This window comes from Hydra viridissima, unplaced genomic scaffold (genome assembly GCF_058129835.1).
Source record: "Hydra viridissima isolate aposymbiotic clone 2 unplaced genomic scaffold, HvirCarnegie_v1 scaffold_6, whole genome shotgun sequence".
Classification (NCBI taxonomy): domain Eukaryota; kingdom Metazoa; phylum Cnidaria; class Hydrozoa; order Anthoathecata; family Hydridae; genus Hydra; species Hydra viridissima.
In genome coordinates this window covers 17,283,446-17,310,764 of record NW_028324305.1, presented here as the reverse complement: position 1 = coordinate 17,310,764, position 27,319 = coordinate 17,283,446, and the positions used below count along the sequence as shown (strand labels likewise).

General features: G+C 27.8%; 3 protein-coding genes across 7 annotated transcripts in view; 2 read left to right on the top strand and 1 right to left on the bottom strand.

The window, feature by feature from the left end:
* The window catches only part of LOC145189834 (DNA-directed RNA polymerase I subunit RPA2-like), a 29,579-nt gene extending 21,592 nt beyond the window's left edge, over window positions 1-7,987 (bottom strand). For 2 of the 3 annotated variants that reach the window (XR_016453505.1, XM_090091020.1), the window contains exons 1-3: window positions 7,740-7,987; window positions 7,193-7,376; window positions 5,906-5,983 (exon numbers count right to left, since the gene is read on the bottom strand). Coding sequence is in view for 2 of the 3 variants with exons in the window: in XM_090091020.1 (XP_089947146.1) it covers window positions 5,906-5,983; window positions 7,193-7,270 (156 nt within the window). In the remaining variant the exon portion in view is untranslated. Of the gene's footprint in view, window positions 1-904; window positions 5,044-5,905; window positions 5,984-7,192; window positions 7,377-7,739 lie in introns of those variants that run through there. The other variant, XM_090091019.1, reaches the window with a different exon arrangement.
* A 356-nt stretch (window positions 7,988-8,343) lies between these two features.
* Window positions 8,344-12,460, top strand: LOC145189837 (polypeptide N-acetylgalactosaminyltransferase 13-like). Its single transcript, XM_080066517.2, has 8 exons — window positions 8,344-8,779; window positions 9,088-9,263; window positions 9,412-9,787; window positions 10,014-10,131; window positions 10,621-10,935; window positions 11,017-11,118; window positions 11,294-11,431; window positions 11,559-12,460. The coding sequence occupies exons 1-8, from the start codon at window positions 8,415-8,417 to the stop codon at window positions 11,718-11,720; spliced, it is 1,752 nt and encodes a 583-aa protein (XP_079922643.2). The 5' UTR covers window positions 8,344-8,414; the 3' UTR covers window positions 11,721-12,460.
* A 3,089-nt stretch (window positions 12,461-15,549) lies between these two features.
* LOC145189836 (polypeptide N-acetylgalactosaminyltransferase 1-like) lies at window positions 15,550-25,926 on the top strand. 3 transcript variants are annotated; one of them, XR_016453545.1, is made up of 9 exons: window positions 15,550-15,668; window positions 15,950-16,360; window positions 16,607-16,782; window positions 16,932-17,307; window positions 19,685-19,802; window positions 21,521-21,835; window positions 22,593-22,698; window positions 23,044-23,181; window positions 25,193-25,426. XR_016453545.1 is itself a non-coding variant. In XM_090091167.1 (9 exons), the coding sequence occupies exons 2-9, from the start codon at window positions 16,005-16,007 to the stop codon at window positions 25,352-25,354; spliced, it is 1,743 nt and encodes a 580-aa protein (XP_089947293.1). In that variant the 5' UTR covers window positions 15,550-15,668; window positions 15,950-16,004; the 3' UTR covers window positions 25,355-25,926. The 3 variants fall into 3 exon arrangements, 2 of the variants coding, with proteins under 2 accessions (XP_089947293.1, XP_089947294.1); XM_090091167.1 differs by having other exon boundaries at window positions 22,593-22,694; window positions 25,193-25,926; XM_090091168.1 differs by having other exon boundaries at window positions 15,556-15,674; window positions 22,593-22,694; window positions 25,193-25,926.
* Window positions 25,927-27,319: the final 1,393 nt, after the last annotated feature.

Below are 27,319 nucleotides of genomic sequence, written 5' to 3'. Positions count from 1 at the left end.
CTTGACACATAATTATCTGATTTACAGTTTATATTTTTTCTCAGAATTATTTCTAATAAATTTAGGCCAGTCTAGTTATCAGACCCTCAATTTAAGTTTATATTATTAAATGGTTAAAACTTTTACTCTGCACAATTAAATTTTCATTAACAAACTATGTAGCTCATACATGAAACTGATTAATACCTGGACGTGATACCATATATAAAGCTGATTACTACCTACTGATATTATTATATATGAAACTTATTATTACCTACTCATGATATTGAAATGTTTTTTTATCAGAGAATTTTTTTTCAATAACCAGTAAAGTCAAAGGCCTTGAGTCAAGAATTCATCTTGGTCAACATGAGCATAACAATAGTCACAACTGCTAATCAAAATGCAATTTTGAGGAGAATTGCACATCATTCTCAACTTCTGACAATTATTTCAAACAAGACTACAAAAATTACTTTAAATTGAAAATTTTTTTAATGATTTCAAAAAACATAAATATCTTCAAAACAAACAAACAAACAAAAAAATACATTTTAAATTTACTTGTATGCTTTAAAATTAAAAACCAAAAACAAAAATTTGTATATGCAAATAAGAAATCAACACTACTATTTTATATTCATTCAAATTTTGCTTTTATTGAAAATTAGGTGTGCAAAATACTCAAACAAGAAAATGATGTAACACTTTAAAAGGAACAGGACATTTTAAAATTAAATACTTTATTTAAACCATAATTTTTATAATAAATATACTTATAATATTATAGTGAATAAAATAATAAAACTTGTAATACTATAGTGAATTTAAACAATCAAATTTTGATTATGCCAACGTTAAGTCTCTTGATGAGGAAACCAGTTAGAAATAATATTTTTAAATAAACACTTAAAACATTTTTAAAAAATTCTGAAAACTGCTCACTTACTGTAAGCTACAATAAAAACTATCAAAGATATCTCAAGAAAGTTTGATCTATGAGCATGCAATAAGTAAAATACTTTAAGAATCTTATAAAATAATCTCTGAAAAAAAAAAGTATGTTTATGAAACACAAACAAATGATAATGCATTTTCAATACACAATTCTAAACAATGTTGGTGATATGTCTGTTTGCACCTTAAACAGTTTATTACATCTTTACCAACTGGAAGTGTGCATTGCCCACATGTGTTTAAACAATCAATAGCAATATGTTTCATGCAAAATTCTGTTACAGTCCAACTAATGATTTTAACAAAATGTGACATATTAACAGAGGAATCATCTAAATTATTCCCATCAGCAATTTGTTTTGCATACCACAGGTTTCTTATGCTAGAGTATTGAATATTGCACTCTAATAAATGCTTTGGTTGAATTAATGGCCAAGTTAATTGTGATGTAAAAGAACTAGTAAAAGATACTTCAATTGTCATAAGTCCAACTAATGTTGTGTGAGCTGTTTTAATATTCTGTGGGATTTCACTGTGTTCTTGATTTGGATCAAGGTACAAAATATTTTTGTTATGAAAATCAATAGCAAAAATAGAATATAAGTCAGTTTCTAAGCTTTTCCAAGGAACAAAAATCCATTTACACTTCTTTAACTCATCTGTTTGCCAAAACCGCTGAGTGTGTGGTTGATTTGATCTTAAGAGGTGCATTTGTTTAATTGAAACGTACAGAATATCATTACGTTTAGACAAGCAATATAAGTAGGAATCGATGACTTCATCCGATACATATCCAGGATAATAATTTATCAGATGTTTAGTTAATAAAACTTTATCATTTATGCTAGGGTTAAGATCTAATGCTTTAAGCTGAGCAACAGAAAATGAGTGTGGTCCATTTGTAATTGCTCTAGACAAATTCTCTATTTTATTTAATTTTAAATATGATAATTCAACTTCAGGATGACCTTCATAAATTACATTGAAGGAATTTGCTTGCCCCTGTTCCTGTGATAAATTAATGATCTGCTCTTGATTTGGGACAGACAATGATCCACTGAAAACAGACTTTATATCACTTTCTATATTAATGTTGATGCTTTTGGACTTAGTCAACTTAAATCTTTTGTGTTTGTTGCAACTAATGTGCTTTTTAGACTGATTAATAAATGTTGAATTAGGCTCAATATCAACTATTACTGGTGAACTTATGTGCATTACTTTTTTTGTTTTAGAAGAATTGACAAATGCTTTAAAATCTGATAAATCTTTTTCAACAAGTTTTCTTTTATTGCCAATCACATCTACATCTTTATTTTGACCAATACTGTCAATAACTTTACACTCATTAATAACTTTCTTCAGTCCAACTTCAATGAAATCAAGAGAATATTTCTGAATATTTTCTCTTTCAAGAAATTTATACAGTTTCACCAGTTCAAGCTTAATTTTCTTAATCTTCTCTACTCTAATTGCTTTTAAGGGTCCCACAGATTTTACTTGGTTAGTAATACTTGGTTTACTTTTATTTGTAATGTTGGAAGTTGTATTAATAAGATTAATATGAGTAGTATTAACTTTACTTGCAGTTTCTTCATTTTTAGCGCACTCCTCATCAGAGTTAGATTGATTAATACCAATTCGAATACTATGTACTTTATGTATATGGCGACAAGGGGTTATACTCTCACGCTCACAAGAACAATGATACAAATGGCTGCATAAACCAAAGCAAGCTAGTTTAAGACATCTTTCACGACAAAAATCCATGTCACAAATGTCAGCTTTCCAAGTAACAATAAAAACTTCTTCTTTTAAACTCTGCAAATCAGCTGGATCACATTTAATAGTTTTAACCTGCCATGTATTTTCAGCATTGTAATTATCAACAACATCTGCAGTTTTTATCTTCATTCCAAGCTCATGTTCAGATGACTTATCTTCTTGCTCTGGTGGGTTGAGCATGAGATTTAAACCCCTATTAAAATAATCTTCATGTTCAAATTTTAAAACAAGTTCTAAAATATCATCAACTACTTTTGGTTTATTGTTTAATTTCATTTCTTTTTTAAATCTATCAAAGACACGATCCCCATAGAGTAACTCATCACAGTCAGATTCTGGTGTGTTTCTATAGCATGAAGCCCATACCTCAGGTTGACTCATATAGTTCGATACAAAGAATGATATAAAGTTTGCACAGCGAGTCTGATAGTTATTTATAAACTCAGTAGCAATACTTTGAAACTTATTTATATTTGGCTCTTCTAACATTGTAAGAAAGATAAAATACAACTCTTGTTGTAAGACTTCATCACCTAAGCATTCTTCATGTATTTTTTGGCACCAAGCACGGTGAAGATTCCACTTGCATAATAAATGTTTTACATCCTCACCAAACACACTTCTAAACGCATAATACTCATTGCAAGAGTTTTCTGTCATAACTGCATTGACTTTAAAGTCATCTATTTTAACTTTTATCTGGTGGAAAAAGTAAAACAAAACTGTTTCATCTCGAGAATTAGAAATCAAATATGCAACAGGATAAGCCTTGTTATACTCATCTAATACTTTTAAGGTGACAATGTAATGTGCAGGAGTTATAATAGCATCAGTTATATCAATCAGAAGTACTCGATGGCCATGTTTTAAAAGCATTTCTTTTTGCTCTTTTGTTTGAATGCCAATTAGCAACAAATCAAGTGCTCCACTCAATTGATCTATTTCTTCTGGACCAACTTCAATAGGGGAGCCAGGATCTTTAAAGAGAATCACAGGATTATAGGTTTCATCTAATAATTTTTGTACCTGGATAGCATATGGCTCAGCATCAAGAAATACACTTTTTGATGCAGCAGGCTCCTTTATTTGCATTCGCTTTGCTATTGTTCGAATATTAACTAGAGTAACAAACTGACGCTTTGATGGAGCAAAGTGCTCACCTCTGTCTTCACGAAGATTGTCTAAACTTTTAAGTTCTTTATAAACCTCTTCTGAGGATTTTCCAGATAACAACTTTTCACGAATTTCATTACGTAACCTGTCTGGCATTCTACGATATAGGAAATCCTGAAAACTCATTTTATGATTATGAGACTTGCAATATTGAACTGTAACCCTACCAGTGGGTTTATCTAATCTAGCTCTCATTCTAGCAGGACATATTTTTGATCCTATAACAAGATCTTTATATTTTTTCTTATGAGAACCTTTGTATTTATAACCAGCTTTTCCTTCACGTTGACATGTAAAATTAGTTAACGCATAATTCTTAGCATTAGTGTGAGTAGAGTTTTTAGAAAAATGCACAAAGTTGGCATCTTCTTCTTTTTCTTTCCACAAAATAAAATCATCCCAACAGTTGAATACTAAATCTTCTTGGACACAACTTACACCATGGACTTCTTTCAAATGATCAATCATCTTTTGACGATGATAGAAGATTTCATTACAATCTGGATGAATACATCTGCTAGTAGCCTTTTGTAATGGCAGCCCATCTTTAGAATGAACAGTCTGAAGGTGTTTTCGTAAAGCAGATTTTGTAGGATAAGGTAGGTTGCAATCATTACATTTGTATTTGTATTCTTGATTAGTTGGTAACTGAATCTCAACATCAAGATCATCATTGATTTTCTTATGATCCTTTGTCATATGAGCTTTGTAAACACTTTTATCTGAAAATAATTGAGAACAGATCTGACATAAAAAATCTCCATCACTTGATAACCTATCTTCAAATTCATCATAACCTTCAAACTCAATATCATCACCATTATCATCTTTAAGAGGTATAACATCACAGCATTCACTGCTAGTTACTATTTTTGAGCTTTGACTTGGTGTTACATAAGAAGCTTTACTTGGACTAGAAACAGTTTTCTGATAAGAACTAAGACTTTCCTCATTACTGTTAGTTAATTCAACAGAACCATAGATAGATGCTAAGCTATCTGAAGAAGTAATAACATGCTTTGATTGAAAGGTTTCATGAGACAGGTTCGGATTTGTCTTGTGATGAATTGAACCAACAATTGAATGTATTGCTGAGTCATGTTCTGAAATTTCTGGATTTCTTTCAACCAGTTGACCATCAGCAACCTATAAATAGGTTGAATTGTGTCAAAGCTCATTTAGTAACTACAAGCAGCATTTCTTCAGTGTTTCTAATATAAAACCACTAACAAACACTTTTTATTTATTGTATGTACCAATGTATAAAATGAGCATATACTTTTTACTTAGGAGGTTTATGGGCTTTACATGAGAATAAGGTAAGTTTTAGACATTAACTATCACTCTATGAATTATACACTGGTATATACAGCAAACTTTTTACAAAATTAATATGGTACATTTCGAAATATATTTTTAAAATAAAAAATGTACTTTATTAAAATCTTGAAGTATAACAGAAAAGTTAAAAAGGCGTATTGCAATTGGAACATATTATGTTTAAAACAAGCCAGAATATTACAAAAAATAAAGAAAACATCTAATTCACAATGAATTTTTTTACTTTTTGGTTTTAAAAATGTTATCAATCGACATAGTTTTCATCTTAGAATAGCTAGTAAATTAAAATACTTATTTATACTTGCAATAAAGATGTGAGAGAATACCTATTATATATTATACTTTTTATTCTTTTACTTAAAATATTTTATTAAATTTTTAATTTATCTTGCAGATTAAATTCTTAAAATATTTTGAATTTTTTGTTTTGCTTATAAAGATAACCACAGGAAACAATTATTTTCCTAAACCTTAATAAAGGATATTCTGCAATATACCCATTTGTGGCTATATTTTTAGCCTACATAGCATTAATAGAAACATTTAATCAAATTGCACACTGCTACATGTAGGTCTTAAAACCAAGATTTTTAGATCCAATACTTGCTTATTTTGATAAAACATTTAAAAAGAATTAATTTGCTTTTTAAGCAATGTAAGTACTTACTTTTACAGTCTCATTGAGGCCATTTTCTAACATATAATTGAATGAATCAATGTGGGGTTGAATAAAGTCTTGCAATTTCTATGATATAAGAAAGTAAGAAAGAAATACAAAAGTATTTATAACTTTAATACCTAAAAACACAAAACTTTCTAGTTTTGTAAAAATTACAAAACAAAGTATGAAGTTAAGGAAGAAATAAAATTTCTTAGTTTAAGTTGTGATATTAGCCCCACAAATTAAAACCAAAATACCAGAAATATAATACCACTTTTAGTACTTTAACAAAAAACACATAAAGTATTTTAAAGAATATTCTCTATTTTTTAAGTTCTTGCTCTTCCTACACTTCTAATTTTTATTGAAAAGAATTAAAACAAATACTTCATAACTACAGTTAAAACAAGAGTAGTTAAAAGTAAAAAAAAATTAAAAAATATATTCTTAAAAAATGATTTAAAGCTATTTTCAATTGCTTTTCTTTTTCACTGGTATTCTTATTGAAATGTTAAACAAATGCTCCATTACTTTTGTAAAAACACTTCTAGATACATACAATTTATTTGAGATAGGAACATCAGAATGAAATTTTTAACATGTTAATTTTTATTTCACAAGCAACAGCAATTTTTTTTTTTTTACCTAAAAAAATCTTTATTAAAAGTCTTTGTTTTAGTTAATTTTTTTAGGATAATTATATAGCAATAAATTTTTCTTACTAATTTTTGCCTTTTTGAAGCCATGTGTTTGAAAAAAGTACTCAAACTAAGCATAAGCAACTATGTTTGGGTAAACATAAATCTGTAATTTACTAATAATATTTCAGATATTTAACTTCAGATGCAAAGCTTTTCTTAAATGTTTGAACCTGTGGATTAAAAAATTCTTAAACAAATATTTTAATTAAATTTTGATATCTGTATTAAATAGCACGCATATCAAGGAAGCCTGAATACTTTTTACAGAATTAGCATTTGAATTGATTTACTCTATAATTTGAATCAAGTGCAAACAGCCTAAAAGGATGACTGTAGAATGACATCAGCTTTTTTGATGAACTAAGGTAATCAACTAAACACAACCAGTCTCATCTAAGCCAATTTAAATAAGGTAAACTAATTTACTAAAAACGTGTTTCTTTATAAACCAATCTTTAAAAGTTATTTACAAATTAGAATTAGATAAATTTTATATAGAGAGAGAATTTGAGAGGTAAACAAAAATCTAAATAATCATGTATAATTAGATTGTGCCGGTAAAAGAAAAATTCAACATTTAGGAGGGAGATACCTTATTTTGGACATCTGGGGGCTTTCCCGCCACAAATTCTGGGGAAGTAAGATGTTTCAAATCAGTGGTGCACGCCATGTCTACTTTGATTTTTTTTTTAGAGCATTTTGCGGAAAAGTTATGTCCAACTCGGCTTTAAAAAAATTCCAACGGGTTATTGATAAGACTAACGTTTCTCCTTAAACTTAAAATGATATATATTTCAGTGTAAAATAACCATTTATCAATTTAATTTTGAATAAATTAGTAATATATTTCCCTATTAATTTTAAAAATCTTTTTTAAATAAGTAATGATTTTTTTAAATTATGTATTTACTCCCGGCAGTGGTTATTTGCATAATTTGAGCATTTAAATCTTACTTAGTAATAGGATGTCATTACCTTCTGCATTTCTTTATTTTTATTACCTCAACTTAAAATTTCTTTTTTAAAAGTTAAAAAACTTTGATAAAAAATAATTTTAATTTTCGTTAAACAAGTATAAAAATTTTTTTCGATAAAAAAATGTAAATTGAGTATTATATATACTAAAAATACACCCTTACAATAAGTATGCATGGATGCTCAGAGGTCGAAATGTATACAAAGTTTCGATTAACCAAATCTGCAAACTTAGTTTGCGTGACGCATAGTATCTATGCCCATCAACCCCAATAATTTTTTTCCTTGACAAATTTAAAACGTCAAATAAAATACGAAACACAACTTGCATATGTTAAAAACTCGATTTGATTTCACATTAAAGATGAGTTCTTAATATGACATCATGTGTTGTGGTACTTTTTTTTATGCTGATTGACATGATAAAATTGTCATTAATACGACTATTAGCTCATCAACATCAATAGTTACTAAGTAAAACTATTGTTAAGTAAATATTTTTATTTACTGATAAATAAAAGAATTAAAAAATACAGAAATAATGATCAGTCAAATAATAGTAAATAAATCTTAATTGACTTGTATTTATTATTTATGGAAAAATGCTCTCTGCAACTTTACATTTGTATGCTATATTCATACAAGTTAATATTAAATTGGAATATGAGAGAATGTTAATGCTTATTTGTTCTTGTTTTATTATATATATATATATATATATATATATATATATATATATATATATATATATATATATATATATATATATATATATAGGTATAAACATTTAGAGGTATAAACATTTATCATGATATACCTTAAATAATTTGAAAACTAAAATGAGATTAACAAAGAGATACATCTGTGCAGCTATACTATTGACTTCTCTTTTTTGGGTTATGATTGACTTAACTGCTTTATTCTTGACTGGTTCAGAAAAGGCATCTTTCACAAAGTATTCTGCAAATGATGAAGTAAATGCAGGTGAAAAAGAAACTAAAGTTAAAATAGATTACTTTAAGAAATTTTATAAAAATACTCTTAATCCAGAACCTGGCAGTGCTGGGATGGAAGGGCAGGCTGTATCAAATTCAGTAAATGAAAAAACAAAAGAAGAAAAAAGTTTTGATGACTATGGGTTTAATGAATTAGCAAGTTCAAAGATTTCCCTTGAAAGAAGTATACCTGATAATCGAGACTCATCGTAAGTATAAAAAAACATGAAGATTTTAAATTTTGTTCAGTTGATATATTTGTTTTAAAAGAAAGCTTTTTAAACCTAGTTTATTGTACAAAGGTATTACCTGAAATGTAAGCCAGAAAATTGGTACTATTGATGAAAATGTTGTAGATTTAATTATGGGCACTATGTTTTTCTTAGCTTTTATACAAACATATTAAATTCAACAGTTGTGAAATTTTATGAACTGCTTGTGCATTTTGTAATAATTTGAGATCAATTTCTATTTCAACAAAATGTTTTTTTAGTTATTTTATTTTATTTTTTTAAAGATGTTTCAACGTTGATTATCCTACAAATCTTCCTACAACTAGTGTGATAGTAATTTTTCACAATGAAGCATGGTCTGTTCTTTTGCGAACTGTTCATACTGTCTTAGCTCGCTCTCCACCACATATGTTAAAAGAAATTATTTTAGTAGATGATGCAAGTATTAAAGAAAATTATGGTATAAATTGATTATTACCTACCATTCTCCTTTAAATTTATTGAAATATAGTGTGAGAATTATTTATTTGTGTGCATTTGTGAGTGTCTCTCCCTGTGCAGTGTTATCATATTTTTAACTAATACTTTGGTGTTTCTAATTTAACCAGGTCATCTTGGTGACAAGCTAGAAAATTATGTTAATTCATTACCTAAAGTAAAACTTATTCGATCGCCTGTTCGAGTTGGTCTAACTCAAGCTCGGTTGATTGGTGCTGATAATGCAGTTGGTGAAGTTTTAGTTTTCCTAGACTCTCACTGTGAAGCAAATTTTGGATGGTTGGAACCATTACTTGCTCGGTTGCAAGAGAATCCAAAGCTTGCAGTTGTGCCTGATATTGAAGTTATTTCCTTTAAAAATTTTGAATATAGTTCTGAGAAAGGCTCATATAACCGTGGAATTTTCAGCTGGGAGTTAATGTTTAATTGGGGGCCATTGCCCCCACGTGAAAAAATGAGAAGAAAACATGAGTCTGATCCTATTAAGTAAACTAATTGCCGTCTTTTATTTATTTATTTTTTTAAAAGGAAACTCTTTTTTTACCTATTTTATGGTAATGAATTTTTTTTAGTTTACTTTGTTTATTATGTTTATCCTTTATTATATTGCATTTACTATGCTTATTGCTCATGTTTCCTCTCTTTTATTATAAATGAGGTTATTTTATATAAATCTGAAATTATATTTCAAATCTCATTGTATTTCCTGTAGATCTCCAACTATGGCTGGTGGTCTGTTTGCTATGAATCGAAAGTATTTCTTTGAAAGTGGTGCTTATGATCGACAATTAACTTATTGGGGTGGTGAAAATGTTGAAATGTCATTCAGGGCAAGTTGTTTTGTATATAAAATAAGTTTAAGAATTTATTTATGAGTTTTTTATGTATTAAAACAAAAAAAAATTTAAAAATTTTTAAAAACTAGTGTCCACCAATTTCTTAAAGTACCTTGCATCAAAATTAATGCACTAAAATAAATATAACGCTTTTTTCAACAATTTAATTTTTTAATATCTTTAAAAAGTATGCTAAAACTATAGCTTTATCTATACTTTTTATGGATATATTATTTATGAATATGAAGTGGAGATAAAAATAAGGTATATAAGTTTGTTTTATCAGGTTTCTTGTAGTTTAAAAAACTAAAAATTTTTACAAAAATTTTTAAAGTGTCTCAAATTTTGGTTATCCTTAGTTTTTTTGATTTGTAGTGGCTCAGTGAGTTTGGCAAGTAGTATAGTTTGATCTCTCATGCTAATTAGTCAACAAGTGCTGGTAGTGATTAAAAAAAAATTAAAGTTACTGATTTTTCTTTTTAGCTATGGATGTGTGGAGAAGGTATTGAAATTATTCCCTGCTCTCGTGTTGGACATGTTTTCAGAGAACGCGCTCCTTATAAAAGTCCAGATGGTTCAACTGATCATAACAGTATAAGAGTAGCAGAAGTTTGGATGGATGAATTTAAAGAAATATTTTACTCATTCCGTGCTAATTTAAAGCCTGAACAAGGTGGTGATGTTAGTGAAAGAAGAAAATTACGTGATGATCTTAAATGTAAAAGTTTCAAATGGTATTTACAAAATATTATTCCTGAATTAGAGATCCCTGATAAATATCCCTTTGGAAGGGGTGATGTAAGCATTTTTAACAAAGTTTGTTTCTTTGATAATTTAATTTGTTGCTCATATTCTTAGTTTTTCTAATTCTTTTTTCAGGTGAAAAATCTTGGAACATTGAGCTGTCTTGATACTCTTGCACAGAATAACCAGGGTGGAAAACCTGGATTATATCCTTGTCATAAGATGGGGACTAACCAGGTATGGTTTTTATTTCCAAGTTTTAATAGATTTCATTTTAAAACAAAGTTAAAAGTGTTTAAAAAGTATGTTTTTGTTAGTAAGCAATACAAAATGGGTGACTGATACCTTTTTTTACTTTTAAAAAATTCTAGGAAAAACTTTTAGAATTAACAATAATCTTATTTTTGTTTAGTTTTTTATTTTCACAAAAAAACTTGAAATATGGCATGATGGGCTGTGTTTAGACCTAAGCGACAGTGATCTTAATGCAAAAGTAAAACTTTGGCCTTGTCATAAACAGGGGGGTAATCAAAAGTGGAAACACACTAAGGTATATATGATTTTTCTTTCTATTCTACATATAATATAAGTTCTACAGTTGTTATTTTGGTTTAATTTAAATTCTACAGTTATTATTTTTGTTTTTGCTATGAACAACTCCTTTTTTTAAATTTTAGAGTGGTCTCATAAAGCATGAATCACACAAACGTTGCTTGGAAGGTCAAGGGGATCAAATTCTTATACGAACATGTGATGGTAATAATGCAAATCAGCGATGGTTATTTGAAAGTTATCCTTTTGAAGAGAAATCTCCAAATGATAAAGATGATTGGCTTTGAGAAATATTATGAAGGTTTCATAATAGTTCACTTTACAAGAATACTGTTTTATTTATTGTGTCAATAATGAGTTGGTGATTAATGGGTTATTTCAACTAAAGGTGTTATCAAGTCCTTTGGAATATATTTTTAGAATGACATCCAAAATCAGATTCTTACTCAAGGAAATTTAACTTTCAAGTTATTTATTTAACTTGATAAAAGCATCACAAATTATAAATATGTTCAAATGAGATTTTGCTATTTTGTAATTTTTACAATCTGTATTTTTTTGGAGCAATATTTGAAATTCCCACAATCCAACATATCTTTTGTACAATTACGTTTATTTATATCTCTCACTAATAGGCTTTTGATAAATCTATATTTTTTTTAAAAAAAAAACATGGCGTGGTGGATGTTTGGATTGTATACCAAAAATTAGATTAACCTTCAAACTGGAACTTTTTATATACTTTTTTTTTCTTTTTTTCTCTTCAATCTTTCACGTTTATAATTTTTTCTATTTTCGTTAATGTTTTCGTGGTTTTGAATTAATATTATTAACTTTATTTTACTAACACATTATTTTTTTGGCAAATCATTTAACTTAAATAGGTGTTAAGACAATTTTTTATATGCATAATATGTTTCTTTAAACAATACAATTATTTCTAATTTTTGTTTTACGAAGTATGGGCGGAATTTTTTTCCCCCCGAATGGTTTATAAAGATCTTTAGGTATAAAATTCGATATAATAGATGCGTTGTTCATTTTTAGTCACTTTTACTACCTGCAACATCTCAAACATTTGATAGGAGGGTGTTAGAATAATCTTTTAAAAAATTAATTAGAATATCGTATGGAAGATATTTTCTTAGAAGACTTTTTTTTTTATGATGATATATTATTATAATATAACGTTTATTATTATTAATATATAACGTTTGATACCATAAACATGCAAACCATGTAAAATGTGTTCATTAAATGTATATAAATACTATTTAATTAACCACTCTTGTTAGAGGTAGAGGTCTCAATCGCAGAAGTGTAATTTTTATTATCAGAGTGGTCGTCAAATGGTAGAAATGGTAATTTTTCCGCAGATAATAGTTGAACTACCTCCTTAAAGTGTTTCTTTTTACAAGCGCTAGATAAAAGTGAAATAGATCTGACGAAAATAAACAAATAAGTCTGTCGTTTCTTCGCAAGAAAAATTCTCTAGTGCTAAATTGCCGAGATCTTCTAAAATTTATTTTTTTTCTGACACAATAATTAAAAAAACAGGTCTTCTTAACGAGCACAGATTTTTTTCAGGAGTACAGTGGCCTGGAAAGTTTTTAAAAAAAAAAAAAAAAAAAAGGTTAAATTTTATGTTTTTTTTTTAAACTTGATGCCTTAAACTAAAAATGAGACGAACTGGAAAAAGGTTTTAAGTGTTCATTTCTTCTAAAATTTTAAACATTTTCTTATATATAAAATAAAATATTAGGTGCTTTTATAAAGTTCCTTATTCTCGCTTAAACCAATGACTTTATCTCCACAATGTTCAACACCTTAACAGCAAATATATCTCCCAAAAAATAGTATTATTATCTTTGCAAATACTTTTATAGCATACTTCTTAAAAAATAAAATAATTTTGAAAACTTTACACAACTTCTATAGCTTTTTATATTATTCGTGTTTTTAGAAGTTTCTCCATAAGCATGCCACGTTTTTGATGATGCATTTGCTGTAACCCTAAAAAATTTACCACCGAATATGATAGGACAAATTTGTTGTTACATTTTTACTACATGCTTAACGGGTATTATAAAGTCGTTTTTCATTTGCCTTTCAATAATGACTATTTCTGTTTTTGAGTTGATTGTTGTTTTTCATTCAAACAAAATTTTGGTAGCCATTAGGGTAGAACCACATTGATGAAGGATAATTATAATAAGTTGCGCCTGTCCTGCCATTGCTTTCATTAAACTTTTGTTTTTAAGCAGAGTTGGTTAAAACCATCATAACTCCATTTGAATCTAAGGTTGAGTATTTTTAACATATCAGACATTAGCTGCATTTTTATCTGTTTACAATTAGGTAAGTCTTGTGGTAGCAGCGCGGATACAGGAATTTGTGACTGTGTAGCCAAATTTCATTTTCACGGTTGAAATTTCGATAAAAGATCGATATTGTAATGTTTTTTCACAGCATTTATTGATTGAATAAAACGTCGGTAACGGTGTAATAAGAACCGTTGTGGCCATAGCAGGAATCTCTATAGACAAAATCCGTAAATTAAGGCAGACAAATTTAAATTTTTAGGGATATTCCTTAAGCGAAAAAACCCAAAACTAACGTGGCTGCCGTTAAGTTTAAACTATGAGGCCATTGCCACAATGGGCACCCCTTAGATCCGCGGCTGGGTGGTATGAGCTACAAAGATCTGCAACTGAAAAATTTTCGTAAATGATAGCTGTATCATTTACGATTTCAATTTGTAGGCTTTTTTAATTTTGATAGCTTTTTGATAGTTGCTTCATATCCCAGATAGTCCTGGCATTGGGATTTTTATTGCCAAAAATTCAAATCATTGTTACTCAGTTTTTGAATTATAGAAATAGTTCATTCCTTCAGTTAAATATCCATTAAGTTTGCAAAACTAAAATAGACAAATATAAAATAGATAATAATAATAATAATAATAATAATAATAATAATAATAATAATAATAATAATAATAATAATAATAATAATAATAATAATAATAATAATAATAATAATAATAATAATAATAATAATAATAATAATAATAATAATAATAATAATAATAATAATAATAATAATAGTAATAATAATAATAATAATAATAATAATAATAATAATAATAATAATAATAATAATAATAATAATAATAGTAATAATAGCAGTAGTAGTAGTAGTAATAATGATAATAATAATAGTAATAATAGCAGTAGTAGTAGTAGTAGTAGTAATAATAATAATAATAATGATAATAGTAATAATAGAAATAATAATAATAATAGAAATAAAAATCATAATGATTATAGTAATAATAATAGTAATAAAAATAGTAATAATGATAACTATTATTATCATTGTATAAAAAAAAATAAAAATAATGATGATAATATATTTATGATTGTTTAACAGGTACCAACAATCCATTCCACAATACTAAAAAATATTCTCCTGCAAGTTTAAACAAAAAAATATGTAACTAAATGTCGGAAGAGACATAACGCAAAAAAATTTTAAATTACTAAACGTCTGAACTGATAGAAAAAGTTGAGAAGTTCATTGGTTTTTTAAATCTGAAAAGAAGTTAAGTTTATATATTGGTTGTTTATATACTTAGATATCTTTAGATTGTTCTTTTCACTCAATTAAAAAAAAGAAATCTTTTTTGCTTTTTGTTTTTAGTTTAGGAATTATACTTTACATTTTTTTTTAAAGGTTCGTTTCAGCCTGCTTCATTGAGTAATTTGAGAGTAACAATTTAAGATGGCTATTTACTTACATGCTACAGGTGGCTATTTACTTACATGCTACAGTTTATCTCAATAAAACACAAATTGTGGGGTGGAGTTTTAGCTAAAGCAAAAGGTGGTAAGTAGCGATTCAATACCTTTTAAGTTGATAAAGATCTAGAAAAAGCAATTGCAGCTTACAAACGGTGTCTTTTTTATCTGCAAAGACTTTCCCAAGATCTTTTATTACTGAGTTTGTTTTCATAATTTAGTCTCTTTAAAACCCGATTTAAAAAAAGAATTAACTTATAGTCTATCATCGCACATCAGTAAGCTCTCTTGAAAAAATTTGCTAACGCTAAAAAAAATTTAATGCACGCCAACAGCTATTTCAGTCCGAATTCCTTCCGACTTCGAGTGAAGAAAAAAGAAACTGAATAATGCAAATATCCATTTTTAATCTCCTGGCGTAAAAACGGCCAATATGTGAGTGTGAGTAATCTCAGCCTTCAATCCTAAAACTAGATTTTAAGAAAACAAAATTTATATACACATATAGTTGTGTATGCTTTTCTTTTTGATTAAACTACAAAAGAGGAATTAAATGATAAGCTGTAAATTAAGTTCTAATATAATCAAACGATAATGGTAAATGAAACGATACTAAGTATGTCCAAACGATAATGGCAAATGAAACGATACTAAGTCCAAACTGCGAAAACTTTCTTGTACTGCTTTTAAATTAGTTTTTTGCTTTTGTTTTCCAGGCAATGAAATTAATCATAAATCTTTCATTAACTTCATTATCAAGAAATCTACAAAATGCGACTTGCAAAGAGGTACATTTGTGTTTCAGTACTGTTAACTTCACTCCTTTGGTTTTTGGTTTATCTAACAACGTCATCCGTTGATATCTCAGAAACATGGGATCATGTAAATATTAAGAAAAGTGCAGCAGATAAAAATGAAGAATTTGTGAAAATCGATTATTTTAAAAGATTCTATAAAAACAGTCTCAATCTGGAGCCTGAGGGTGCTGGATCGAATGGCCAAGCTGTTTTAAATTCCGTTAGTGAAAATTCAACTGAAGAAAAAAGTTTTGATGACTATGGGTTTAATGAATTAGCAAGTTCAAAGATTTCTCTTGAAAGAAGTATATCTGATAATCGAGACCCATCGTAAGTATAAAAAAACATGAAGATTTTAAATTTTGTTCAGTTGATATGATATTTGTTTTGAAAGCTTTTTAAACCTAGTTTATTGTATAAATAAAGTGTAAGCCAGCAAATTGGTACTACTAATTAAAATGTTGTAGATTTAATTATGCTGTAGATTTAATTATTTTATTGTAAGTACAAATAAAAGACATTAAATTAGTAGATCACACTAAATAAAATTAATAAACAATAAGTTATAACTTTTAGGTGTTTTAATGTGGATTATCATACAAACCTACCAACAGCTAGCATCATTATTATTTTTTATAATGAAGCATGGTCTACCCTTTTAAGAACAGTTCATTCTGTGTTGGCTCGTTCTCCACCTCATATGGTTGAAGAAATAATTCTTGTAGATGATGCAAGCAATAAGGAAAAATATGGTATATTTTGATTCTTTGGTTCAACAATATATGCACATTCTTATTAAAACTATTAGATGCCAATATACTTTGTAGGCTTTTTGAAAAAAGTCAATGGAAATTTTAATTTTGTAATTAGATTTGAGTATATATGTTTGTTAATTTTGTAGTGCATCTCGGTGAAAAATTAAAAAGTTATATCAGTAATTTAGTCAAAGTAAAGCTAATTCGCTCCCATAAAAGAGTTGGCTTGACTCAAGCTCGGTTAATTGGTGCTAATAATGCAATTGGGGAAGTTTTAGTTTTCCTGGACTCTCACTGTGAAGCAAATGTTGGATGGCTGGAACCATTGCTTGCTCGGCTGCAAGCAAATCCAAAGATTGCTGTTGTACCTGATATTGAAGTTATTTCTTTTAAAAATTTTGAATATGTTTCTAAAAAAGGTTCATACAGCCTAGGACTCTTCACTTGGCAACTAATGTTCACTTGGGGACCATTGCCTTTACGTGAAAAATTAAGAAGAAAATTAGAATCTGATCCAATAAAGTATGCAATCTTTTTTAAATAATTTTTGAAAAATTTAAAATTATTTTTACTTTTAAAAAAAATTTCAAAAAAAAACTTTTATTTAGCTTAAAACTTTTGATTATTTTGATTATTTGTAATAAAAGTTGTCTCTAAAGCTAAGTTGTCTTATTACATAATATAACAAGAAAATTTAGATTTGTCTTGTTTTAAGTATACAATTTAAATTGTACTAATAATGGTCTTGATATATACAATATCTGGTTGAGCATACAATTTGATTTGTTATTATTCCATCTAAAATTTAAACAAATTTTAAATGGAAAAATAACAGGTAATAAATTAATAAATTATTATTAAAATTGATTAATTTAGTTTAAATAATTATTATTGATTTTAGTTTTTCTTTTTTTTAACAATTATTTGACTTCAATAACAAATTTTATTTTTGTCCCTCTCACACTTGAGTTTTTGAGAATGTCTTTTCAAAAAAGTTCAAAACATATATATACAGTGAGAGAAATAAGTATCCGAACAAAAGATTTTTTTACGGAAAATAAACTTTGTCAGGTTTTTTTCGAAAAACATATGTTTTTGATAAATACTTTTATAATTATTCTAAAAGCAAATTTAATTACGATTTTATGTTGCAAAAAATTAATCAAAGGTAATTAACTTGCGTTGCTAAAATTTAACGATTCCCGAAGGAGTGTTAAAACTTCAATGAAAAATAATTATCCGAACATGTTGTTTTGTAAACGAAGTTTTGAAATTGATTATTAAAAAAAGTTTTTAAACCAATGGTTTTAGAAATATTGTTGTTTTACAACGAGTAATTTTTAATAATTGACTGATATTTTTTTAAATTCATTTGATTTACCATTGATATCATCAAGTATGGGAGTTAAAACCAAGGAATGGTCCCAAGCTCAGCGCAATTTGGTTATTGACTTGTTCAAGCAAGGTAAAACGTTTAGGTCGATAAATAAAGCGACTGGAATGGCATTAGGAACCATCAGCGATCTGGTTAAAAAGTATAATATGTTTGGATATGTGCAAAATCAGCCCAGATGCGGAGCAAAGCGTAAAACAACATCAAGAATAGATCGACAAATTGTAAAGATGGTGCAAAAAAACCGTTTTTTATCAGCACCAAAAGTGTCAAGCCTCCTTGAGAAAGATTTTGGGTTAAAAGTGAGCTCATGTACTATTCGAAATCGATTGAAAGAAAGTGGATTCAAAGCAAGAGTTCCACGCAAGAAACCATCCCTTTCAAAAATCCATCGAAAACGAAGACTTGCATTTGCTAAAAAATATGTAAATATGCCGGTATCATTCTGGAGGAAAGTTTTGTGGACGGACGAGTCAAAATTTAATCTTGTGAAGTCCGATGGAGCTCAAAAAGTTTGGAGAAAAAAAGGGGAAGCATTCACACTCAGTTGTATTCGAGGCACAGTAAAATTTAGTGGAGGCAATGTTATGGTATGGGGATCGATGGCTTGGAACGGAACAGGAAAACTGGAGTTTATTGATGGAATTATGGACTCAGAGGTTTATGTTAAAATTCTCAATAAAAATCTTCTGGCTTCAACTAAAAAGCTGCAATTAGGAAAGCATTTTATCTTCCAACAAGACAATGACCCTAAACATACGTCAAAGAAAGCAAAAGAGTTTTTTATCCAAAAGCAAATTGAGTTACTTGAATGGCCTGCGCAAAGTCCAGATCTCAATCCAATTGAACATCTCTGGGCAATTCTGGATAAAAAATGTGGCACACGATGTCTAAAAAGAAAAGAAGATTTAAAAATCATGCTCCAAGAAGCTTGGGCTGATATCGACTCAGATACGACAAAGAAATTAGTTGAATCGATGCCATGTCGACTTGGAGAAGTCATAAAAGCTAAAGGCGGTCCAACTCGATATTAAAAAGTCAAAAAAATAATTACTCGGAGAAACGTTAATCTTTAAGCCTTAATCTTTAAAATTTTGTTCGGATACTTATTTAATGCTAAAAAATTGCATAGTTTAAATGTATCTTAATTTTTTATCAATTAAATATTATTATTGATATTTTTTTTTTGCATATTGAATTCGTAATAAAATTTTCTTTCAGAATAATCATTTCTTTTATTTCTATTAAGTTTTTTTTTTCGAAAAAAACCTGACAAAGTTTATTTTCCATAAAAAAATCTTTTGTTCAGATACTTATTTCTCTCACTGTAAATATATATATATATATATATATATATATATATATATATATATATATATATATATATATATATATATATATATAAACAGTTAAACATAATTGTAGATTTTTCTTTTCAATCTTTACTATGCTCACTATCTCCCTAATATTTGCTTGAAGCAGTAAATTCTTTACTGTTTTCTGTAGATCTCCCACTATGGCTGGTGGTTTGTTTGCAATGAATAGAAAGTTTTTCTTTGAAAGTGGTGCTTATGATCCAGAGCTAACATATTGGGGAGGTGAAAATGTTGAAATATCTTTTAGAGTAAGTAATAAATTTGCAAGATTAAAAAGTTTTTACCATTTTGAATAATAGCAACTAAAAACTTTGAGTAAGAAACTAAATTGATGGATAAGAAATTCATATTGTTAATACAAATAAAAATATTCATCAAATAACTTTATCTACTATGAATTTTTGATTCAAACTCAAATTTTTTGCTTAGAGTTTGAATTATGCTTTTACACAAAGTTGAAAACTTTGTATTTAAAAACTTCAAACAAAAGCAAAGTCTTTAAAAAAATTAAAAGCATCTAGCAATTTTGTATATTTAAAATTTAAGTATCTATTTACTTATATATTTTCACATAGTTAAAAATGTAATTAAATTAAACATCCTTTTTATTAAAAAAAAGGAAAATGTTAAAAAAGTGTTAAAAAATCAATTGTTAATCAAAAATTAGCACAATTACTTTCTTTCTTTCAGGGATTATTGATTATCAATAAAATATTTTTAAAAAAAACATTTTTTAATGCATACAAATGGAAGAATTCACCCCAAAATATCATTTTTCTTGGTACCTTTTTTTTAGACTTGTTCTTGGGGTAATTGGGACACTGATTCATAAAAATGCATAGGGTAGAATGAATCAGCTCTAGTTTTTTTAGTTATAATTGAATTTATAAAAATATGATCAAATAGAAGATATTTGAAAGAGAAACTGTCTGAAATTAAGAGTAAAAATAGTTTGAAGGGAACCAAAAATCATTTTAATGACTCTTATTTTTGTATCTAAAATAAAAATTGAAATAATGGTGACAATTAGTCATATCTTGATTTTTATTCAACTTAGAAACTAGGTACAGAGAATCAACTTTGTATGACTGATTATGCCCATGTCGAAGAAAGTGGAGCAGTAATTTTTAAACAGCTTTATGACCAAAATGAGCCAAGAGATTCACTATGTGAAATTGCTTGAATAAGGTAATTTACTTCAAGAAAGTGGCTACAAAAAGATTCTTTCTGTGTTTTTCTGGCAGTAGAGCCAAACAGGAGGATTGGGTAGGGAATGATCTCTGAGGTCAGAGAAAAAGTATAAAATGCACCTTTGGTGGCACAAGATGGAATCATCCTGTTATCATTACAGGCCTGGTTAAATACTTTATAAAGGTTTCATAATAAAGATGGTTGTTGCATTGAATACATAGCACATAAATTACCTAGACTAAACATGAAAAACATAAACCATTTATGAATTTTAGATGGCTCATAAATCAAACAGCCCATTACACTTGCATTTCAATGAAATCTCATATTTGCTCCCTATATCTGTTCTTTTTGGGAAAAGATTTCTAGCAAGAAGGCAGACAGCTACCCTGAATTAGTAGAAGAGATGCTCTTTTGTTTCAGTGGGCTTGACTGCAAGATAAGTGTTAAAACCATCATCTACACAGTCACAAGCTTTTTAGACCCTCATGCCATCTTAAGTGAAATACATATTTTCATTTTTGAAAATGACCTAAATCCTATACTTGTTTTAAACTCAAAAATGCAAATATTATTTATTACTATACAACTCAAAGGGAAAAATTGCAATCAGTAGGTCAAATATACCCAAAACAGATATAAAATTTCAGGTTCCATATTGAGTATTGTCAAGTGTTATTTATAATTGTATTGGAATACTTATGTTGTATTAGGTTTTGTGAAAAAATAACTTAAGCAAAGTTCAAGTATTTTTTTAAATTTATCATTTTTTTAGTTATGGATGTGCAGTGAGGGAATTGAAATCATTCCTTGCTCTCGTGTTGGGCATGTGTTTAGAGAGAAACCTCCCTATAAAAGCCCACCAGGATCAACCAATCATAATAGTATTCGAGTAGCAGAGGTTTGGTTAGATGAGTTTAAAGATATATTCTATTCTTTACATCCTAATTTAAAGCCTGAGTATGGAGGAGACATCAGTGAACGCAAGAAATTACGTGAAAGTCTAAAATGTAAAAGTTTCAAATGGTTTTTGCAAAACATCACTCCAGAGGTAGAGGTTCCAGATAAATTTCCATATGGAAGGGGGGATGTAAGTACTTTTAGATCAGTTAAAACTGTTATAAATAGTTGAATTAAATCAATATATTTCCTAATGATTTGCTAATAATGATTTGCATCTATAACATGGTTATGAGTTTGGTGTACCTTCATAAATTGATATGTATAACTAATTTTTTCAACACTAAAACCTGTTAAAAAGTTTACTTCCTCAGCTCCAAGTTACTCTAAAAAACTGTATTCATGTTTTGTCTACTTAATCAAGTATACCTTCAAAAATCAGGGGTTTTTGAACTTCACAAACCAATATACAAACTAGTTAATGAGAGTTTTAATACAAAAAAAATTACTAGCTTTTTTTTTTTTTTTTTTTTCAAATAGCTTCATGAACCAAATAACTATGTTAATCTGGTATTTTTAACTGAAAAAAGTAGTTAAATGTTTTAAACCAATGTAAAAGTCAGGGTTTATTTATTACAGATTAATATTTTCGTCTTCTTATGTTTTTTTTGTCCCATTCTAAATAGCTTAAATACAACCTTTACACACAGGTATATACATTATGTGTAAAACAGAAGGCTAGAGTGAAAAAAAAGCTTCTATTAATTCTATCATTCTTGATCAAAAGATGAAATTTATAAGCTTAAACATTTTCTTCCTTTTAAGTTAACATATCAAACTTTGATACATTTAAAAAATTTTTAAAATGCCTTAGTAATTAAAATATTTAAAAAATATTTTCATTATATGCGTTCTTTTTTTTTATTTTTCAATAAAAACTGTTTCAGATAAAGAATCTTGGAACATTAAATTGTCTTGATACACTTGGGCAGAATGTCAAATCAGGGAAACCTGGGTTATATAACTGTCACAAAATGGGTAGCAACCAAGTAGGTAAATTAGAATAACAAAATTTTTTGTTTTCTCAAGATTAAATTTAATGTAAAGCATTCACACTAAAGTGTGAAAAATGATTCTTATTATACAGATTATCATTTTAGTTGCATTTATAATTGCTAAATATCTTGTTTACTAAATACTCTTAAATTCTGTTATTAAAGAAGAAATTTTATGGTATGAGAAAGAATTTTTTGGTGACTATTAAATTTGGTTACCATTAATTTTTATAAATAAGTTTAATAATCTTAAAAATGGTGATAAAAATAAAATTGTTATAGCAGAATTAACTAACTATATAAACAAATTTAAAATAGTTACTTGAGTTTTATCTTTGTTTAGCTGTTTATTTACACAAAAATGTTTGAAATTTTGCATGACAATCTGTGCTTAGACCTGAGTGAGAGTGATACAAATGCCAAAGTCAAATTATGGCCTTGCCATAAACAAGGAGGGTACCAAAAATGGAATCATTCAAAGGTATTTGTGATTTTAATAGTTGGAGAAATATACAGTATTATCACAAGTTTAACTTTTAAGCCATGTAACTCTTGAGCAAAGCAGCATCTTTTTTAAACTCAAAAAGGTGATTAAAAAGAAAAAAAAAATATTATGATATGTTGAACTATGATTTTGTAGAGTTTCCTTTGAGACATCTTCAGCTTTTCCAACTTCTATGAGCTGTACTTTATTATCAGTTCTTTTAAGCTTTTAACCAAATATATTGATATTCATGACTATTGCTAGGTTTGAGATTTTGCTCTTGGAACCAAAGTTTGATGATTTTTGTTGTGAATAAATGCTTCTTTTTTTTTTTTTTTGTTAAAAAAAAGGCAAGAGGATTTGATAGAAAGTCAATTGAAGTGAATTGAAAAGTCAATTAAAGGCTGTTGTCAATGATGTTAATTTAGTAAAGTTAGTTGAGATGACCATCAAAAATCTTTAAACAGACTTCTCTTTTGTAATTTATTTATGTCCTATTTGAATTGTATGGAAGCAATCATGGGCAGTGATAGAAAAAATTGGTGTTACATAGTTTTTTCTATGACAAAATAAATGGCTTTTAACCAGAAATGTTTATAATTTGATAAAGGAAATCTGCTTAGAACTATAGTTAATCTACTTGAAAAAAAAAAACAAAAAAAACATTAAGTTTATTTAGGGACTTAGTTGTGGATAATTGAAAGTTGTGGAAAATATTATTAAAATATTAAAAATAGTTAAAAGTTAAAAGAGGCCAAAGTAAATTTTGAGTTGATAAAAAAAAATATGGCTGGTCCATCAAAAATTTTTACTAAGAAATCTTCATTTGAACACTATTTTTGGACTAAGTATCTTCAAGGGCAGTCTTAAGCTCACTTACAGTTTTTTTTTGAAGAAGGTCTGCTGTTGGCAATAACTATTTTAGAAAACAATCCCTAAGCTCTCCTTTGGGTCAGGTCAGAACAATATGGAAGCCATTTATTGATGCATTATTTTGTCATTTCAACTACTATTGATTAAGTAGCATTGCACATCTTGGTGTTATTTTGTTGAACTATCAATTTCTTATCCACAAATGTATCATGAAAAAACGAAAAAATACATTCTAATATTTCTTATTACTCCTTAGCATTTATGTGATTTGGTGTGAAAGCCAGAGATGTAAGTCCATTGTATCCCATTCCTTTCCAAACCCATATGCTTTTGCCACTAAATGCTCTTTTCAAAAATATCTCCTCTTTATAAAAATTATGCCAGTAATATTTATAGATTGTCTGGGCTAAATTAAATTTCTTTTAATCTGAAAAAGTGACTACTAGCCATTCATCCTTCCCTCCATGCTAATCTTTTGCTCATTTTAGTCTTTTCTCATTGTTTAATTTATTGAGAGGGATGGTTTGATTTAACATTTCTTGAACTTAATGTTACTACTTTCTTTAAGTATTCTTCTGAAGTTTCTTTGAGATGTTTTAACACTATATTCTTGCCGCAATATATTTGTTGTCCTATTTTCTGTGACCTTTTTCGAACTTGCTTACCGTATTTTCTTTGGTATTGTGACCGAAAATAAAATTACACGTATGAGCTGTTCTTGGATCTCAATTATTAACAAGAAGTACAAGCTATTGATAAGAAATTTTTGGTATATTGATGAGCCCTGATATTTTGCAAACTAATTTTTGTTCATAAAATGCAATAATCTGAGAACAGTTGTGACTATCAATGGTTATATGTTGTTGTATTTCTTAAAGTTGTATAAGATTAAAAAACTTTTTTTAAAACTTTCTTAATCACATATGTTTAGGGGAAAGCAGGTGGGATCAAAATCAGGTTTTTAGTTCTTTTGACATTTAAGAAATAAGAACCTCGCTATTAAAAGAAATTTGCCGCTATAAGAAATGTCAGGAAGACTATGATAATGGTCTCCCCATATTGATGGGGCCATTAATGTTTTTGACTATTAGTGATTGTACGTTTTTTTTTATTAATTAGCAAATTTTAACTTTAGAATGGTCTCATAAAGAGTGAAGTGCACAATAAGTGTTTGGAAGGTCTAGGAACTGATATACTAATCCGACCATGTGATCCCAATAATAAGAATCAGTTATGGGTATTCGAAAATTATCCTCATGAAGAAAAACCTCCCAACGTGCAAGAAAATTGGTTTTAAACTCGTTATAATTGGAATTATAACGAGTATGTTAACGAGTTTGAATTGTGATCGATCGATTCATTATTTAAGATGATTGATCATAATGGAACCTATATGTTTTGTAAGAGAATATTTTTATTTGTTGCTCGTGATATAATTGTTGAATCATTTTGAATGAATCAAGTTTCAACAAATAACTATTATAGATAAAATATTTATTGTATATCTATGACATTTTGTACTTACTTATGGAGAATTTTCTCGACATTTTTTGATTGTGTTACTTAACAATATTTCATATTATTTTTTTTTTTTTATTTATAGTTTTATTTTTAAATTTTCTGCACAAAAACCGGGTTTTATTGATATTTAATTATACTAATATTTATTATTGTTGCATATGAATATATGTTTTTAAAACTTTACTGTTTTTTTTTAATATATTTTTTAAACATGAATGTTTTTTAGATAGGAAAATTTTTAACAGTTTTTCAAAGAATTTAGGTTTTAACATCATAAGTGTTCGTTCTTTACATTTGTAAATATTTATAGATATTTATAGATAAGAATGAATCCGATAATTGATAGAAGATGAATTGTAGATATGAAATATGGATAAATTGTGGAAAATCAGGAGAAACATTCTAAAACAATCTAAAAGATATCCCTGGTGTCTACTTATTTTTTTACTTTTTAAAGTCTTTAAGAGATTTTTCTTCTGGAAAAAATGAACGGTTAAAATTTTAAGTTAATTGGCTAATATCGATCAAGAATCACGTCGAATTCTCGCACTCAAAACATCAACAAGTAAACACACACCAAGTTCACGATCAATCTCATCTAAAAGAATCAAAAAAATCCTTCTATGGAAGCATTATATAAATTTCTTTTTAGACTTTACTTTCAGGACACAAAAACATTTTGACTGTGACAATTCTTTCACTGATTGATAAGATCAAGAGAACTTTTTGATTGGTTCACACAGAGCGTTTTTTAGTTACATCCACAAGACCAATCAATTTGCTTAATTTATTGATTTAAAAGGGCCGAAAATTTTGCTATATGTACTCACAGACCGAAGAAAACAAAAAAAAAAAACAGATTTTTTGAAAAGCATAATATTGAAAATTTAAATTTTCTTTTTAATTCGTTGTACGTTCGTCTCCTGAATAAATCGAGAAAAAAAAAAAAAGCAATATGTTCAAATTATTTAGTAGTTCTTATTTTCTTTTAAAACCAAGAAACTCAATTTTAATTTTTGATTCTTAAAATAAAAGCAACTTTAATGTTTTAACTCCAAAAGCAACCTTAATGCTTTAGACTCTGATGTTTAGTAAACATACGCTAAAAAAAAAACTTAGTGCTGTTATAGTTTTCCGTGTAACTTTTTTGTGTTGTTATAGCTTTCAGTAATCTACATCTAAGTTCCTAAGTAAATGTGATTTTTTTTTTTCTTTCTAAATAGAGTAATTTTAGTTCTAAAATGATTTCGTTAATTTATGTTTATTTGTTCACACCTGGTCAAATCTCATGAAATCACGATCAATCTCATGAAAGAGCCAAAAAGATCGTTCTATAGAAGCATTATGTAGACCTTTTGTGTACATTTGGAGATGTTTTTAAAATCTTATAATTTTGTCTGAGCCTGGTATTTAACAGGTGGAATTTGGATTTTTTGTGTTCGAGATGGTTAACTTCCCTGCATGATGCAAACTCAAAACTTTTATATGTTCATGATGATGTCAAATGAGGATGATTTAGAAAAAATTACGGCAATCGGAAAAAAAATAGTCCAATAATTTTGCCCTCTTGACCCCCGTCGAAAAAAATGTTATTTTGGAAAAAAACTACGTTATTCTTTACATAATTCAAATTTCATCAACAATGCTCTTGGTATTTAGAAACATTGACCATGTAAAATTCACAACTCCCTCAATTTGAGGGGGTTGTATTCATTACATGGTCATTACTCTTAAACACTTG

What these genes read in the sequence shown, in the direction of transcription:
- LOC145189837 (XM_080066517.2), top strand. Translation starts at nt 8,415, where the DNA reads ATGAGATTAACAAAGAGATACATCTGTGCAGCTATACTATTGACTTCT. An exon ending in CCTGATAATCGAGACTCATC is followed by an intron (nt 8,780 to 9,087) that starts GTAAGTATAAAA and finishes ATTTTTTTAAAG; the next exon opens with ATGTTTCAACGTTGATTATC. An exon ending in AAGTATTAAAGAAAATTATG is followed by an intron (nt 9,264 to 9,411) that starts GTATAAATTGAT and finishes TAATTTAACCAG; the next exon opens with GTCATCTTGGTGACAAGCTA.
- LOC145189836 (XM_090091167.1), top strand. Translation starts at nt 16,005, where the DNA reads ATGCGACTTGCAAAGAGGTACATTTGTGTTTCAGTACTGTTAACTTCA. An exon ending in TTAGAATCTGATCCAATAAA is followed by an intron (nt 17,308 to 19,684) that starts GTATGCAATCTT and finishes TGTTTTCTGTAG; the next exon opens with ATCTCCCACTATGGCTGGTG. An exon ending in AAAAATGGAATCATTCAAAG is followed by an intron (nt 23,182 to 25,192) that starts GTATTTGTGATT and finishes TTTTAACTTTAG; the next exon opens with AATGGTCTCATAAAGAGTGA.